This window comes from Aspergillus affinis (genome assembly GCF_023601865.1).
Source record: "Aspergillus affinis strain CMG 70 chromosome Unknown NODE_22_length_351263_cov_86_343593, whole genome shotgun sequence".
NCBI classification, from domain to species: Eukaryota; Fungi; Ascomycota; class Eurotiomycetes; order Eurotiales; family Aspergillaceae; genus Aspergillus; species Aspergillus affinis.
In genome coordinates this window covers 259,429-275,965 of record NW_026515803.1, presented here as the reverse complement: position 1 = coordinate 275,965, position 16,537 = coordinate 259,429, and the positions used below count along the sequence as shown (strand labels likewise).

The 16,537-nt window shown below is 49.6% G+C and overlaps 4 protein-coding genes across 4 annotated transcripts; 2 read left to right on the top strand and 2 right to left on the bottom strand.

Annotated features, from left to right (window-relative positions):
* Nucleotides 1–171: 171 nt before the first annotated feature.
* KD926_004791 (D-arabinono-1,4-lactone oxidase) lies at nucleotides 172–1,932 on the top strand (the record flags this gene model as incomplete). The annotated part of the gene is made up of 1 exon (XM_053098187.1): nucleotides 172–1,932. The coding sequence occupies one exon, from the start codon at nucleotides 172–174 to the stop codon at nucleotides 1,930–1,932; it is 1,761 nt and encodes a 586-aa protein (XP_052957981.1).
* Nucleotides 1,933–6,320: 4,388 nt separating this feature from the next.
* Nucleotides 6,321–7,040, top strand: KD926_004790 (uncharacterized protein; the record flags this gene model as incomplete). Its single annotated transcript, XM_053098186.1, has 1 exon — nucleotides 6,321–7,040. The coding sequence occupies one exon, from the start codon at nucleotides 6,321–6,323 to the stop codon at nucleotides 7,038–7,040; it is 720 nt and encodes a 239-aa protein (XP_052957980.1).
* Nucleotides 7,041–8,917: 1,877 nt separating this feature from the next.
* Nucleotides 8,918–11,284, bottom strand: KD926_004789 (J domain-containing protein; the record flags this gene model as incomplete). The annotated part of the gene is made up of 6 exons (XM_053098185.1): nucleotides 8,918–9,069; nucleotides 9,132–10,034; nucleotides 10,096–10,753; nucleotides 10,813–11,039; nucleotides 11,113–11,197; nucleotides 11,255–11,284. 6 exons carry the CDS (start codon nucleotides 11,282–11,284, stop codon nucleotides 8,918–8,920), a joined length of 2,055 nt encoding a protein of 684 aa, XP_052957979.1.
* A 1,194-nt stretch (nucleotides 11,285–12,478) lies between these two features.
* KD926_004788 (uncharacterized protein) lies at nucleotides 12,479–12,889 on the bottom strand (the record flags this gene model as incomplete). Its single annotated transcript, XM_053098184.1, has 2 exons — nucleotides 12,479–12,509; nucleotides 12,573–12,889. The coding sequence occupies 2 exons, from the start codon at nucleotides 12,887–12,889 to the stop codon at nucleotides 12,479–12,481; spliced, it is 348 nt and encodes a 115-aa protein (XP_052957978.1).
* Between the last annotated feature and the right edge of the window lie 3,648 nt (nucleotides 12,890–16,537).

Below are 16,537 nucleotides of genomic sequence, written 5' to 3'. Positions count from 1 at the left end.
TTTTTTTCTTGCCTCCCCTCTCTCTCCCCCCCTCATTGGGGCGATCCTAATCCTGACAGGTCCATACTACGAATTGTCGCCTTCAGTATGTCTTGATTGGTTCCGCACTTCATCCGAACCCGTGGTGCCTTTTTTTTTTCTTTCCCTTTCTTTCTTTCCTTGTCTATCACGATGTCTCCGAACCTCGACCCCGCCGTCCTCCGAGAGCTTTCGCACCTCGACCCCGCCGTGCCTTTCCGCGCTTCCTCCGACCATCTCCATCACACGTGGGCGAAGACCTTCTACTCGCGACCCGAACTATACCTGCGACCGCAGTCAATTCCCGAGATCGAGAAGGCGGTGACGTTGGCTCGGCGATGTCGTCGTCGCTTGGTGACTACCGGAAGTGGCCACTCGCCTTCCGATCTGACCTGCACGTCGGCGTGGCTGGTCAATCTGGATGATTTTAACCGGGTGTTAGACGTTTCGCAGGAGACCGGGATGGTGACGGTGGAGGCAGGGATCCGACTGAGGGATTTGGGCGCACATTTGGAGAAGTTTGGCCTATGCCTGTCCAATTTGGGTAGCATTGACGATCAGTCGATCGCCGGGGTGATAACAACGGGCACACACGGAAGTTCTCTGCGTCATGGATTGATCTCCGAGTGCATCACGTCTCTTACCTTGATGCTGGCGAATGGGCAGTTGGTGCGCTGCAGCGCGACCAGTAACGCGGCGCTCTTTCGGGCGTCTCTGATTTCTCTCGGAGCGCTGGGCATCATTGTGGAGATCACTTTCAAGGCGGAACCCACGTTCAATATTGCCTGGCGACAGACCCGACGCTCATTGTCCAGCGTCTTGAACGAGTGGTCGACCGGGGTGTGGACCTCGCATGAGTTTGTTCGCGTCTGGTGGATGCCATATCTGAAGAGTGCGATTGTCTGGCATGCCGATAAAACCGATCGGCCTCTGCAGGCCCCACCCACGAATTTCTACGGCGAGTGGTTTGGTTATCATGTGTACCATAACCTGCTTGCCCTCTCGAATTATGTTCCCCGAATTCTCCCGTGGGTGGAGTGGTTGGTGTTTGGGTTGCAGTATGGGTTCAAGGCCGAGTCAACGGTGACTGAAGCGGTGGAGCCGGCCCGTCAGGGCCTGTTGATGAATTGTTTGTTCTCGCAGTTTGTCAACGAGTGGGCCCTGCCTTTGGAAAAGGGTCCCGAGGCTATTACCCGTCTTTCCGCCTGGCTCCACGGCGACATGGAAACCGCGCGGATCCCGTTGCCTGTTCAAGGCGTGTGGGTGCATTGTCCAATCGAGGTGAGAGTCTCTGACACGACGCACAATCGCAACCCTCGCCCGTTCCTAGACCCTACATGCACCGACGGGCCCACCCTGTATCTCAACGCGACTCTCTATCGACCGTATCTCCGGGATCCTCCGTGTACGCAGAGGTATTACGAGGCGTTCGAGTGGCTTATGCGCGAGATGGGGGCGAAACCACATTGGGCGAAGAATTTCAAGACGACAGGGCCGCAAGAGCTGCGCGAGCTCTACGGTCAGGATATGGATGAATGGTTGGATGTGCGACGGGAAGTAGACGTCGACGGCATGTTCCTTGGCGAATGGCATCGTCGCAACCTTGCTCTTCTCCCCCGTGGCGAAAATGAGTCAAAGGCCGCGGAGCCGGCTATTCTTCCTCTCATGGAGCGCGAGAAGGCCCGTCGCAAGGCGGACATTCATGGAGCCGGCGATGGAATGGAGTGGATTGGAGACAAGTCGTGGCAGGCGTATTCAGGGAACCAGGATGTTCCATCCAGTCGGGAGAAGAAGGAGTATGTTTTCCCGGAAGGCGTGAATGCCAGTTCTCCCACGACAGCAACCAGCGAGGAGAGTTTCGACTTACTAGCCGCCGGTGAGGCTAGCATTCTTCTTCCAGATGACCGCTTGTAAAATCAAATGAAGGACAGGGGGTCAAAAAAACATCTCTTAGCTTTGTTCTATCCTCAAGGCAACGAAAGAGTTATTCTCTGTATTTTTTTTTTTACCATTTATTCTCTTTTTCTCCCTTGTCCGTCGACGTCTTCAACTGGCCGGGTAGAATATCCTGTTATGACCATGAATGCGTGTTACTTCTTTTGACTTTTTTTTTTCATTTTTTTCATTTCTTATTCTGGTTATTATTATCACTGGTCACCCAATTCCCGCAGGTCTCTGCCGTTGTGTCTTACTTATTTCTGATTAGCCTTGATTGTTTGCTTTTGAACCGGGGTCTGAATCGGCTTCTAGTGAGCACCAATGGATGGACGGTTACTCCGATTCTCGCCAATTCGGTCATTGGGTCAGCATTGAGATTGTTCGTGTTAAATTATCAGGTATCTTATTGCCAAGGAGGGCGTCTTTTCCTTGTCTCATATCTGGCAGATTAAGTCTATCTCCGGCATCAGACTTCGGCCGTTAGTCTTGGTCTTGGGCACTGGTTATCATTCTGACGGAGGGCGCGAGGGAATGGCTGCACGGTTACATGTATATCCAAAGTGTTTTGTTGGCCGGGTCCCCTGCGCGCTGAACAAGACATTGTCATGTACCCACTATGGTCTTTGCCTAAAGTGGCGGTCCCTGTCTCCAGCGCAGTTGTCGGTGAGATGATCTCCGAGTTCATCCCGTCATCTTGCTTATATTGCCTGTCGGTATGTATATGCATGGAAGCCTTCTGTCTAGGCAAGGCTCATGTAGGGGGGAGGGAAGGAGGGGGGAAGAAGACCGGCTGTATGCACTGATAATCTTTGTTTAAGCATCAGCACTATCGTCTCCACGCATTTCCGTATAGACCGCGGGGGAAGGGAATAGTCCCTACTATGGACTTACTCGGGCTTCTAACCACACCGTCCTGTCCTGCCTCAGCATCTGACTCACCGATCAGAATTGAAGCCCAAGCTCTCTTCCTTGTCTAGTCCCTTCCACATCATGAGCCCTGTGTAAGAGAAATATGCCGGGTTATGTCATGACATGCAAGGAATACCAGGATGATGCCTTTTGACAGATGAAGAAGGATCGATGGGCTTACAAGGGGGACCCGAGATCAGGAGACCACGGAGGCCTGTAACCATTATTTTTCTGTGCGAGGAATTGAAGGACGGCGGAGGGGAGAAATGAAAGGAAGGAAGGCGAACTGGAAGAGATTGGAAGGGGAAAGCTCCCGCCATTGGTCCCCTCCGCCTCTTCGCCCTTCTCCCTCTCTTTTTCTTTTTCTTTTTCTTTTTTCTCTCTCCTTCTCACCACCTCCCGGACTGTTGTCCTCCTTCCTCCAATCGCCATGCGGTCGGTCGCGCGAGTGAAACCCAATGATACGTATGGACTGATCGATTTCATGGAGGGCATCGTGAAGAGAACAACGAACATGGAGAAATTTCAGACAACGAGAGAAGAACAAAAGAAGTTTAGGGATTGGGAGGACAACCCATATCAACTGCAAATCTCTCTCTCTATCCCGTCGCAACTCTGAAAAGGCTCCTGGGATTATACAGTAGCGAATACATTCTACCTACGAGGGAGGTACTCCAGTTCTTCAGCGAGAGGGCTCGAGGCCCGCGGTGGAGGGAGATGCCAGCAATAACCCCTCCGCCTTGTCTTTCTCTCCCCCTCCGACAGGGTGTGAACGGACCTATTGTCCCTGCACACGCTCATTCTCCCTCGCCGTGTCCCCTCCATTGGTCCCCCGAGAGGCTCCCCCAGGCCCCAAGACGGGCAGAAAGAGAGAGGGGTACGGCTGCCCTGGCCCTGGTTCTTAGCACCTGTACTAAGGAGGGGGGAATGGGTTCGAAGGATGCTCATCCCTGCTCTGTCAGAAATCTATCTATCAGAAGTGACATGCGTCTTGAGAAATGGGATTGTTGAGTGGCCCTTTCTCTGCTTTTCATTGTTTCCCCCTTCGCGATCCCTGTTTTGTTTTGTCTTGTCATCTATTTCCCCCACACCCTTGACGCTCTATCTTTTGGACGCAGTCAAGGACCTACTCTCCGACACCAGACACTAGGGCGTTGCCTGGCGTACCGGGACGTGCATAGATATATACGAAGTCAAGACTTTGGTGCCACCTTTCTGTGCACCCCAGCTCATTTCGAGTCCGTCGGGCTGAGCTCTTCTGGCGGCACATTTGGATCCAATCTCGTCAAGAGGGCCGCTAGCGCGACTGACTCTGAATAATCTACCGGTCAAAGTGGCTGTTCAACACATCTGCCCGTCAGATGATATGCAAGCCTCGAGGAAAAAGCATAAGAAAAAGAAACTCCATTAATGCCTCGCCTACTATACTGGTTCTTGAACGACAGCGATCCCCTGTCGGAAATGTGTTCAGGGATGCAAATCTTAGGGGCAGCGACCAATAAGCACATCTTCTCACTGCTTCCTGTACGCAGCAACCCAGTGTCGTTGAAATCCTGTGTGACGAAATCTTGGTAGGAAAGAATTAAAGGCAGCGCTGAACTCGATCCGATCTTGCCGCGGTGATTATCCGAGCGAGAGTTAATGAAGGATTTGTGCAGCTCCAGATGCAATCAAGGTGACCTGTATAGCGCAGTTATCGGACAAGATTTGCCTTGACAGCATGTCACGAAAACCGCCTATTGGATTGCTCGCCCGCTTGGCGTCGCGCTGGGTCAAGAGGAGGCACGCGCTCACCCTCTGCATACGATAGTTCTAAAAGTGATGATGATGGTCATCCGTGCGCCAATGACAGTGGCTCAAGCAGCCGATACGCGCCCAAGAAAGGCATAAGCTGATTCTCTTTTCACCGATTCAAAACCATCCTCGATCCTGCAGCACATGTTCCATGCCTTGGATATGTGCCTCTCCTCCTGTCGGTGATGTGATGCAAGCACCGCCGCCATCAGGGAAATCAACTCCTGTGCCGCCAGCTTACGGGATGAGACCTGCATGGTCTTTCTTCTCTCCGTCTCTCTTGCTGCTTGTCCCGTCCTCGCGCTCTCTCTCTCCGATTCCGGGCAACGAGGGTCACTGACCATTTTTCCCGCCAGGTGATGTGAGTTGAATGCTTACTTTGCGTGTCGCTGCCCAAATGACAAGGGTAATGTCCGGCTACTACCGATGAAATTTTTTCCCCTCTTTCTTAATCTTTTTTTTATAATTCCCTCGCGGTGACGGGTCGGACCGTTGACAGGCATGACCCTCTGGCATGTCAAAGCCAGCGAAGCTGATCACCTGTATCTGAGAACAACAACCGACACAAGGGGGAGAAAAAAGAAAAGAAAAAAATAGAAAAAGAAATTAGCTCGACCAAATTAACCCGCGGGGTCACCCCTGATGTACCTGCCAGGCTGCCATCGCTCCAAAGGTCCGAGGGACGTCGAGCGACCGTACCGGTTGATATCGTGACAGAGCGCAATCCACGTCACCCTCAAGTCGCCTTCGGTGTACATCGCGAGGTGGGGAAGTCATTCTCGTGGGTGTCGCGCTGTCGGTGTTTATGCGGGGCATCGCTTCTCTTGATAAACATGATATCAAGTTGATCTCTCAGCCTCTCTGGTCTTATTTCTTTTTAATTGTTTTTCTTTTCATATTTTAAATTCTTTACCCCTTACGAATATCTGGCCAAACCCCCACCTGCTTCTCTCAAAGCGATCCCACTTCTACCCCTCCCCCTCCTTTGCTTTGATTATTTATTAAAAGAAACTTTTTTTTAATTCTTCTAAACCCCTCCTGATTCCTTGACAACGTGGGATATAGATTAGTCAGGGCTCCTCGCTGCAACCCTTTTGAACCTGTTGATCACCCAGGAAACGTGCAATTGTTCTATTCCACTTGCTTGTGCTTTTTGTCACATCATTTAGATGTCTACCATGATGTCCAAACAACCCAAGCTTCGTCCTAAATCCCACATTCCTGGCTTTCCAGATGCCATGTATGACCTCTCGACGATATCGTCGCTCTCCAATCTGGAGTCGCGCGCGGGTCTAGGGGACGAGAAGCACGACCAGCGGGTCTTTCGAGTCAAACGCAAGCATGTCTTGAAGGCCTGTGATCGGTGCAGAGTCAAGAAAACCAAGGTTGGTGAAGCAGTAGAGGCACCTGGATGTTCATTTGCACTTGTTTCGGCCTCGTCAAATCACTCGATGGGCCAGTCATACTCATTCATGCTAGTGTGATGGGAAGCAACCATGTAACCGTTGTTCGGCCTACAATCATCCTTGTCTGTTCCGAGAGAGGAAGGCGACTCAGACGAAGGTCTACTCGCGAGGGTGAGAAACCAGCTTGTTATTGTTGTTCCTCGCGTTGAGGTGACGCTGACCCAACTTTGGCGTGGTGGCTTTAGATTCGTCGAGATGCTTGAATCGCACCACTCTCTTGTCGTGAAAGCTCTGCAGCGGCTGTACAAGCTTTGCATCAACAAAGAAGACTTTCCCGGGGAGCCTCTCGTGGAAGCTCCTGATGGATATCCACTGACGCATGCGATCCTGGACCGTCTAGGGCTAATCAAGCAGGCCGAGGAGAACCCGGAGGAGCCAGATGAAGACACCGAAGACCTTCAGTATCTGCGGTTTCTGTCCACCTCGACCGGTTGCAGTCCAACGACCGATCCATCCCCGGAGCCCGCGACTCCACCGGAACCCTCTTCCAGTAACTGCAGCCCCACTAAGCTTTCGCCCAAATCTGGCGCATCCTGGAAGTGGGACTATGCGCCGCTCCAGCCAGTCAATCCTCCGGGCCACTATCACAACTATCAATCCTTCCACGGCATGGCCATACCCCGGCCACCCATGATGCCGGCGGGCCATCCTGCTGAGACTAAATGCCAGGAACCTGTCCATTCGGTGTCCGATCATGATCACGCCTATCTCTGCTATATGGAAAACAACTGTGGTGGAGAGCTGATGAAAAGTCGCCTTCCCTCCGGTATGACCACCGAACCCGGAAGTCACCATATGCCAACTCCGGCCAGCATGTCCGTTGATATCCTCGGAGACTACAATCTGCATCTGCATGAGCCACAGCAGCCCGTTTATTCTGGTATTGCCCCTGGCTGGAACTTCCCCTGTGGGTAGCCGTATCTATGGGGCCGATTCCTAAGGTATCGATCCTTCCCTTTTTATATGATGCCCGGTGTCTCTTTCATTTTCCTTCCCTTCCTCCTCTCTTTCTATTTGTCTCGTTCCAGAGACAAACATTCAGTCTCGGGCGATTCCATCGTATTTTCTTTTCTTTCTAGGATCATCATACCTTCGTGCAACTCAGCCCGCCTCATTCCTCACTTTCGTTCCTCATACCCACGGCGTTTATACCTTCCCATGCCATCCGTCATGACAGATTGCAATTCCAGATCATTCCTAAATACCCCAGCGTAGCAAGTGCTTTGCCTATTTATTTCTGTGTTCGATTCCACGAACAAATAGATAGCAATTCGGCTTCTGAGACCCTACCAGAATCGGCTCTCAGTTCGGCCTGCTCTATGATTTTATCTTCTTCTACTTCTTTCTTTACACTTACCTTACGATTTGATCTTGCTTGAACTTATTCTTTGTCTCCATACATATCTCTTTCTATATATATATCCAAATATCCCGCAATGGTATTTCGTTTTCTTTCTTTTCTTTTTCGGGCTTGTCGTTCCCGTTGTATTCAGTATGGATAACTATCGTTGCTTTTTGCGATCTGTTTCTAGTTTTCTTCTTTCTCCTTTCTCCTTTCTTAAGGTGTGTCTTTTACCTGCTTACTTGCGTCTGTGAAGCAGGAAGATGCAAACGTGTCAAATGAGAAAGGAAGGATGAGAAGATGAGAAAACAAGAACAGGAAAGAATGAGGCAAGTGATACATTCAATCAAGAAGGGACATTTACTTACCCACTTACTTACTTACATTCTATCTATCTATCTATGTAGGTACCTATGCCTATGAGTATGAATAAGGAATTTTAGTATCATAATAGTTAAGGGGAAAAGAAAGAGAGAGGGAGGGAGGGAAAGAAGGAGAAAAGTAGAATAAAGATCACATGCGCCCACATAAAAAAAAAGAAATGAAAAAAGAAAAGTGAAAAAAAGAGAGACAAGACTCATCACATCACCTCTCTTGAAATCCAATGGGTTATCTCAACGATGTGGACTACCTAACTAGTCAATAATAATGCAAATAACACACAAGTATGTAATAGTTTAGTCCAGCCTGAAAATACCTAAATGTACAGTAGAGCAAGAAAGGAAAAGAAAATATTGATATCAATTCAACAGAACTCCCTAAGTCAATGCATATACCTAATACCTAATAAAACAAGAAACGAAATGAAATGAACCTGGACAGAGTAAAAGGTTGACATGCACAGAGAAGGAAAATAAGCAAGGAAAGAAATCATGCGCGTGAGTAGACTAGACTGCACATATCAATCACAATACAGCTCAGCTCAGCTCAACTCAGCACAGCACAGCTCGTCACATCCCTCGAGAGAAAAAGCAAAAGCCCAAGAAAACAAACAAAAAGAACTATCAAAGGGAATCATAAAATGATCACGCCACAATCCGTAGATAAATAAAATGAAAGACACATAATGAGTATGTTTGTTTGTTGTAGTTTCGGATTTTCTTAACCATCCCATCCATTCCAGTATTTCCTAGATAGGTAGTCTAGATAGTTTCCTTGCTTGCTTACTTACTTGTCCTGAAAGAGATGACCGGTTGGCTGATAAACTGATGGAAAAAAGCAGCATTGCCTCGATGGAAAAGTAGTAGGTATTGGTATCTTGATTGGGAGAAACTTTGTCGGCACTAGTATTCGGATTCATATTTCTTATTTGGCCCCTATCTTCTTTGTTTTTTCTCACTTTAGGCTTGCGGGTTTGGTTGGTTGGTCATGTCACAAAAGTTCTTCTCAAATTTGACTTTTTTGTTTGTTTGTTTGTTTTCGCACCATTTATCTAACAGGTTAAAAGAAATCAATCATCGACATCGGTTTCAGTGTTGGTATCGCTGGTATCGCCTGCATCTCCGTCGGTGTCACTCTCTTCCTCGCTGGAATCGGCATCCTGCTTCTTGGGTTTCTTGGTCTGACCGCCCTTCAGGGCTTGCATCTGGCCGGCGATGGAGTCTGATGGGATTTGTGCGTTAGTTTTCTAGTAGAGAGATAAAGGGGGGTTAAGAGGAACTAACCTTCTTCAGGATCACTGATATCATCCTCCACTTCCAGAGCGGCTACTTTGGCAGGGTCGTCAATGTGCAGCGTAACTTCCAACTTGGTGTCGAGACCGAGATAACTGTCGCAGAGCATGTTCATGGCGAATGTGAAGTCTCCAACCTGGGGAGGAGCCTGGAACTGCATCTTAAGGGTCTGAACGTTGAAGGTGGGCTTGCCGGATTCGTCGAACAAGGGCTTGTCGAAGGTGGTGAAGGTGAAGGGAGGAACGGCCATCTTGCCCTGCTTGGCGTCCGACAGGAAGATGTGCCACCGGGGAGAGTGGTCGCGGGCCAGGTACGGAGCATGAGCCAGGGGAGGCTGGACGGATTCCTTGCCCTTGTCACCCTTCTTCTTTCGTTCCATGAGAGCGTCAAGATCATCCTCGTCGGGGTCGACGTCTTCGAGATCCGCGGCGCTGACTTCGGGGACGTTGGTGTAACCGGGGGGGATGAATCGTGCCTTCACAACGAGCTGGACCAAGCTGCTTGGCGTGATGACCTTCTCGCCCATAACCTTGAAGAAAGCCCTGGAGACTTCCAGCGCGGGGAGTTGCTTGGCGACAGTGACGGCGGTGGCATATTGGGTTTCAGACAGGAGACCAGCGCCAACGGTGAGGCTACGACGCTTCTCTTCCGGCAGGCTCATGAACTTCTGCACGCTGTAGTGTTCCTTGGATTCCTCGCCCTCGATGGACTTGGCAATCTTTTCGGTGAAGTAAGGCAGCTGCAGAAGCGGGGACGATCCGGGGGCCACGGTTTGAATCAAGTGCTGCGATGATCTGAACGATCCCAGGATGGGACGAACGTTACCGAAAGCGAGCGTAATGGCGGTGAAAGCTTCGTTGAGGGCAAGCGCCGTAGGAGCAGCTTCGTATTTTTCTGTGACGAGTGAGAATTTGTTCGATCATGATTGGACTCAAACAGCCATAGATAAACTTACCCCCGTTAAGGGTGGAATCTTCCAAGTCGATGCGGCCCAAGTAAGCCCACAGCAATGCCAGTGCCTTGCGACGAGTGGAATCATCCAGTCCCTGAAGTTTCTTGCGATCCTGCTCCGACAGAACCGAGAAATCGTCTGCCAGAACCTTCTGCTCAAGTTTCGCCAGTCCAGCTTCCGCGTGCGATCCCTTCAACGACTCCTTGTACTCGTCGCCAGCGGACAGAGCGCCCACGATACCGCCGTCGGTGATGTCGTCCTTGTACTCGCGGAACATATTTCCGGCACTAGCGACCAGCACTCGTTCCTTGGTGTATCGCTGCGAGCCATACCACCACTTGCCGACAATGTAGGGGAGAAGGACACCGAGCAAACCACCGTAGACCAACAGGACGAACTTTCCGTTTCCTTCCGTGACAATGAACTGGGGGAGGGCAATGCCGATGCTGAAGCTTTGCTTGCCATCGGGATGACCGTACTGGATGTAGTTATTACGGACCTCCTCGTCGGTCAACGCCTTGTATGCCTTGGTGAGTTCAACGAAGCGATCGTTCAGAGTCTCGATGGTCTCGTTCTTGGCGGGATCGGGTCGAATCTTGTCGGGGTGGTAGACGAGAGAGAGACGCTTGTAGTGTCTGGAGATGGCTTTCTCGTCGGCGCTCTGTAATTTCACCTAAGTTAGGCATTGTTCAGAGAAAGATAGAACGCAAAGTGACTAACTCGTGAGACACCCAGAATGTCATAGGGATCCCAGATCTTGGCTGACGTTCTCGCCGTGACCGCGATCAGGTAAACCATCCAGGCCATGACCGCGTATCCCAGGATGACGGTGACTATGCGCTTGATGCGACGCTCCTTCCGCAGGCGTTTCCGCTTCTGTGCCTCAATAAGGTCGCCATGTTCGGGCTTGAAATCCGATTTTATTCGGGGTGCGGTGTTCTCAAGCTCTGTTTCCAGCACCAGTGTCAGACGCGACCAGTCTCTAGACTAGAGAGAACGCGAGAAAAAAGATCTACTTACCCTTGCTCGGCTTGAGGAGGTTGTATGTTAAAGGGAGAGTGACAAGACCGGAGATCGTCAAGATGAAGAACGGGAAGAATTGCCCCTAGAGAAAAGGTTAACTGGCATATTCCAAGACAGCTGCTATAACTGGGAGACCGACCTTGTCATCATAAGTGTAGTCTGTCGACATGGTGAAGCGGGTTCACTGCAGAACTCGCCCGCGATGGGCAGGACAAAGAGAGTAATAACCTCGGACACCGGAGTCGATCAGATGGAAAGTTCCTGCGGAGGATAACAGATGCGTTGAAATGGAATCAAAAGGTTAAGCACATGGGCATGCTATGCTCTCTTCAGCAGGGACAAAAGAGTGGAAGAGAAGGCCGGCCGATACGCAGCATCTCAAGGTTGCGAGTGATTATTATCGTATCGGCACTTCTGATCGACCGTGTCCTTTACGGGGCGACCCTGGCCTCACCGCCTGCCCCTTGGAGGTGGGTGTGCTGGCCACAATCTTCAGGCCACGAAGGGTCTTTCGGGACGGAGGCTGAGTCATCCTCGCCGCAACTTTTCTACTTTTGTGGTCGTTCTTACTCCGTTGACTACTCCGTACCTTAGATAGACTCAAAATTGAATTAAACGGCGGCGCATCTCACAGGTTATACTTCCGTCGATAATCCGCCGCTTCTTGTGAATTGTGCACTAATTAATATCTGTACAACTATTTACTGGATTGAACAGGGGTATCAGGCAAGGTCTGAGCTTGATTTTCCTAAACCAAACCGGATATCTGGTTTTCACTCAAAAATAAACAGGGAAAAAACAGTGATGTTGCTCAGACCGATTTCCTCCTATAGGTGTCGGATGGTGGCAGAAGATCCCGACGGACTGACGGGAACGAGATCCCTGCGTGCTGTGGATGGCAAACACTGAGGCCGTCCAAGAGCCCGACCACTGCGAAGGGAATTCAAGCGTCGACCAAAGACCAAACGCGAACTCAACCGACGAAGACAGCCGTGCTCTAGAACGGTGGCTCTCAACGTCGCTAACACGCAGTGGAATCTCTGCACCAGGTATCGCATGGCAAAGTCTGTAGGACCAATCCGATGCTCACTCGGGGAGCATCTTCATTGCTGCAAGTCGGCGACTTCAAGGGATCCATGGAAACTGGTGCCCCGGCATTCGGTGAGAAGATTCATGTCTGCCGATGGTGGTAATGCAGACAGGCGCCCGGTTGGTATCCAACGGTGGATTTGCCTTGTGATCTTTTTTGTTGCTTTTAAAGAAACCCCTTCAAATTTTAATCCTTTTTTCAGGATAAGAAGAAAATGAAACTTTTTTGGGAATCGAGGCAGCGAAGCCACGGCCACATGCTGGACCTGGCTAGTCATCCCGGCAATGGAGTTATGAATTGGGATCTGGAACGACAACAGTCAGACTTTGGTGATCGATAGGGATGTCCATCCGACGAGGGTACTCACGTATTCATATAGTCCAGTCCATCGAAGTATTCCAGCATGCGATAACACAGGCCGACATCATCACCCGGTTCACCCCCGCAGAGGCGATACTGCTCGACTTCCATCTTGGTGGACTCAAACCGCGGGGTGCGCTCACGTTTCTGCCACATTATATACCCATTGTGCCAGGTCGGGGCGGGGTGTATCGATATGGCGTCCAGTGAGTCACCGATAGCGGAGGTTCGACGGGAAGTAGAAACCGGATCGACGGGGATGATGTTGATGCTGCGATTGCGAGATCGTGGTCGTGTACGGCGTCTGTTGTGCCTCTGGCCCATCCTCTAACTTTTGGAGAAGGCGAATGTAGGACCTCTCTTTCTCTTCCTCTTTTTCTTTGTGTTTTCTCGTATATACCTCCCCGGACCTAAACGGAGATCGAAGGTGTAGATAGAGTAGGTGAATGGAAACGTAACGGGCGTCAAGACGTGAGGAGGGGAGTGACCATCACCCCCTTGACAGGATGAGATGAGGTGGGAAGGGAAAAGCTCGTCGGGGAGGCAGAAGTACGAGGGCGAGAATATATACAAAGGGCCCTCCGACCTGCCGGGATGAGTTGGCTGCTGTGGTGTGACTCACTATGTCCCAATCGGGTAACGGACTGAAAGAAAATAAAAAATAAAAAATAAAAATAAAAATAAAAATAAAATCAAACCCATAATGAAAAAAATCGACAAATAAAGAAGCCCCAAACCAGCACGAAAACTCATTCATCCGGAGTGGATCCACCCCTTTTACGGGAATGCCAACTCCACTGCCTGCAAATCTAGAACCCTAAGTTGCCTAACAAAGTCATCCCGGCGGATGACGATGGTGAAAAATGGCCTCATGGAGTTAGGGGATTGCGTAGGGCCGACTTGTCCATGTCGTGCTTTGCTGCCTGACTCATCCGGTCTTCGGTCCTAAAAATTTGATTCTTGACTAATTCCGTGGATGTTGCCATTTCTTCGACATTGAACATGAAAATTATGAATCCTGTGTGCCCAGTGAAAGCACACCATGTAGACATGCACACATCAAGCCATCCGGGAAGCGAAGCTAGGGTGGATGCACCGATTTAACTCGGGGGACTAACGATGCAAATTGCAAGGATTCGGCTGCATGACGATCAGGAGACGTTGCAAGTTTGCTGCCACTTCCTCTGACAGTCTGGGAAACTGGGAGTAGACTCCGTGAAGTGGTCTGACGGCAAATTCTCGTCCTGCCGCTGTCGGCCCCGACCAGGAGCGAATGGACGAGCCTCGAGCGGCCATCGATGCCGTGATTTCCCGGATGCTGCCGTACGGTCCGATCGGCGCTAGATTTTTATTATTTTTATTTTTTATTCTTGTCTCTTGCCAACACACTCCTCCGTCTTATTCATTATTCATTATTATTGCCGAATGCAGAATGCAGATTAAGGGATGAAAATTTTTCATCGCCCATCGCCGCCCCGACTTAGGGTTGAGGGCGGAGTCCGATCAAGTAAGGGGCGAGTGCAATCCGGTTAGTTTCAGGGTTTTTCTTCTTGCCCGGTCTTAGCCGCTTGGGGGCACCTTCTGGACGTTTCTCGCGATGGAGTCTTCATTTCGATTATGGGCCTGAGGAATTAATGCCAACTATCCGGAGTGCTAATTCAAGTTGTGCTATAGTATCCATACTAAGGGTGGAGAGAACAAATAGTGCCTGGTGACTGGAACATGTCTAACAAGGAAGTCTAAGACTCCAAGGTACTTTGGACGATGGAGCACGCTTCGGATAGTACTCCTAGTCTCCTACTGAGAGCTGTTAGCTGTTAGCTTCTAGCCCTAAGACGAAACCGCCCGTAGTACAAGATCCACCCCCTATTATGCAATTGCTTGATCATCTAATAGCCCTAGACTTAGGGCTACGATGGTGTGTGGCAGGGTGTACCATCATATGGGGTAACTAGACTACTCCGTACTCCGTACTGGGAGTCTACACAATGAGCACGCCAAACGGTGTAACTATGTCATTCCGTCCGCATCTTACCTCATAACCCTGCCCCTCCGCGCAAAGTAAGGCACCGGAGTCGATCAAGCTGACGAGCTCTCATGCAATCTCTGTGGCAGCTCGCGGCAAATGTCGTCTTATTCCGTTTCAAGCTCGTGGGTCTTTGCAAAGGTGACGTGATGCCGGCGGGAGATCGGTTCAGGCAACGGCGATCTCGCAAATAATGAGCGAATTTCCGCACCCGTCTGGACCTCTGGACTCTGGGCCTCTGGATCTCTGGCTCTGGGCACGTCGGAGCCGTCGCTGAGCTCCGGGGCGGCATACTATTACTAGCAGAGTAGCTAAGCTAACAGCAACTAAACTCCGTAAGGGGGACCTTGTGTGGGCTTGTGGGATGGAAACAGGAAACTATTTCAGCCGAATCATGTACTCCATAAGATCTGACGCCAAGGACCTTTGTTTCATTTGCTGACTGGTGCAAACACACAAAGTCGATTTATGAATCGGGAGAATAGAGACAGACTCTTGATGAATTAAATCTAACTTCTCTGGCTTGTAGAAACTGGCCCTGTCTGCTGTGGGAGGTCTATCTTCAATCAATAATTTTTGAGTAATGCCGTTAACTATGTATACGAAAAACTTACTCTACTCCGGAGTATGTAACGAGATGACTTGAGTTGATCAAATTTCCCTTGCCTTGATATGATGCGAGATCTACATCGCCCTTGCGTAGTAGAATTTTAGGTCGCCTGCATGGGAAGAGCTACTTCGTAGATTACGAATTGAGATTGGCATTAAGCCTCTGACTACAGGGTCCTTCAGGCTGCAAGCTTTACTCGCACATTAAGTTTGCATAAAAATATATAACGATTGGCTAAGCTATATACCAACGAAAGATCTGCTACACGCACGCAGTGAGAGGAAACCGGCTACGAAATAGATTTTACGTAAAATCTTAACGAAAAGTATCAAGTCACTACTCACTACTTTCAGTTTTCGGAAATACAGAATATTCAGAGAATTTGGAGAGACCAGAGGTTTAAGCCCTCTTGATCGTCAGAAAAACGGGATATTGTTGATGCCTGACAGCCTCAGGCAGACACAGGGATCCTTTGTTAGGGTTGAAAAAACCCATCAGGTCGTACACCTTCAAACAGGTCAATCAAAGGATAACTCATACAACACCATCTCTACATCAATCTGGATCCCATAGTAAATTAAGGGAAGCGTGAGTTCGTGAGACAAGCCCAAGTCACGCCGGTTTCGATGCGAGGACAAACACACAAAGATGTTTCCGGTTCATCGGCAAGCTTGCCATCTGACAACTGATCAGCTAACAGCTAAGCTCATTCTCCAACCCTAACGAGTCGTCTGACTCGTCTGACTCTTCTGAAGAGGTATAAAGTCCCGTTGCTGGTGAAGTGTAGAGTCATCGACGTGCTTTCCATTTAAGATGACTCATCCACCCAATAGGTTTGTTTCTCTGCATTCACAAAGAAACAAATTGCTGTAGAAAACGTAGGTTCAGGGGAACAATATGGGACTAAATTTGACGATATTGATTGCTTGAATTCAACGTCTATCTCATGAATGAATATCTAAATGAGATAAAGGGGCAGGCGAGGTGTAGGTCTTTTGAACAGCTTAACGAGGCGTACGCCTCGTTGCACTGTCTCAGATGCCTGCCTGTGGCGATGCCTAAGGCATCATATCGAGCGCTCACAATTGCTAGTGTTGTTAATCACAGCTGTGCAGAGATTTATAAGTAGAACTATCCAAGATCCCAGTCAATATTTTCAGCTACGCTCGTATGATTTCCTTGATACATTCAGGCGGGACGAGTTTCATCAAATTTAGAATTTCAGGCAGTAGTGTAGAGTTCAGCCTACAGTTTTGTGTTGTTAGTTATCTGGACAGTGTCATCGAGCAACTAGTGTCCTCTCTACCTTATAGTCTTTGCAACTATGTCAGTTAGA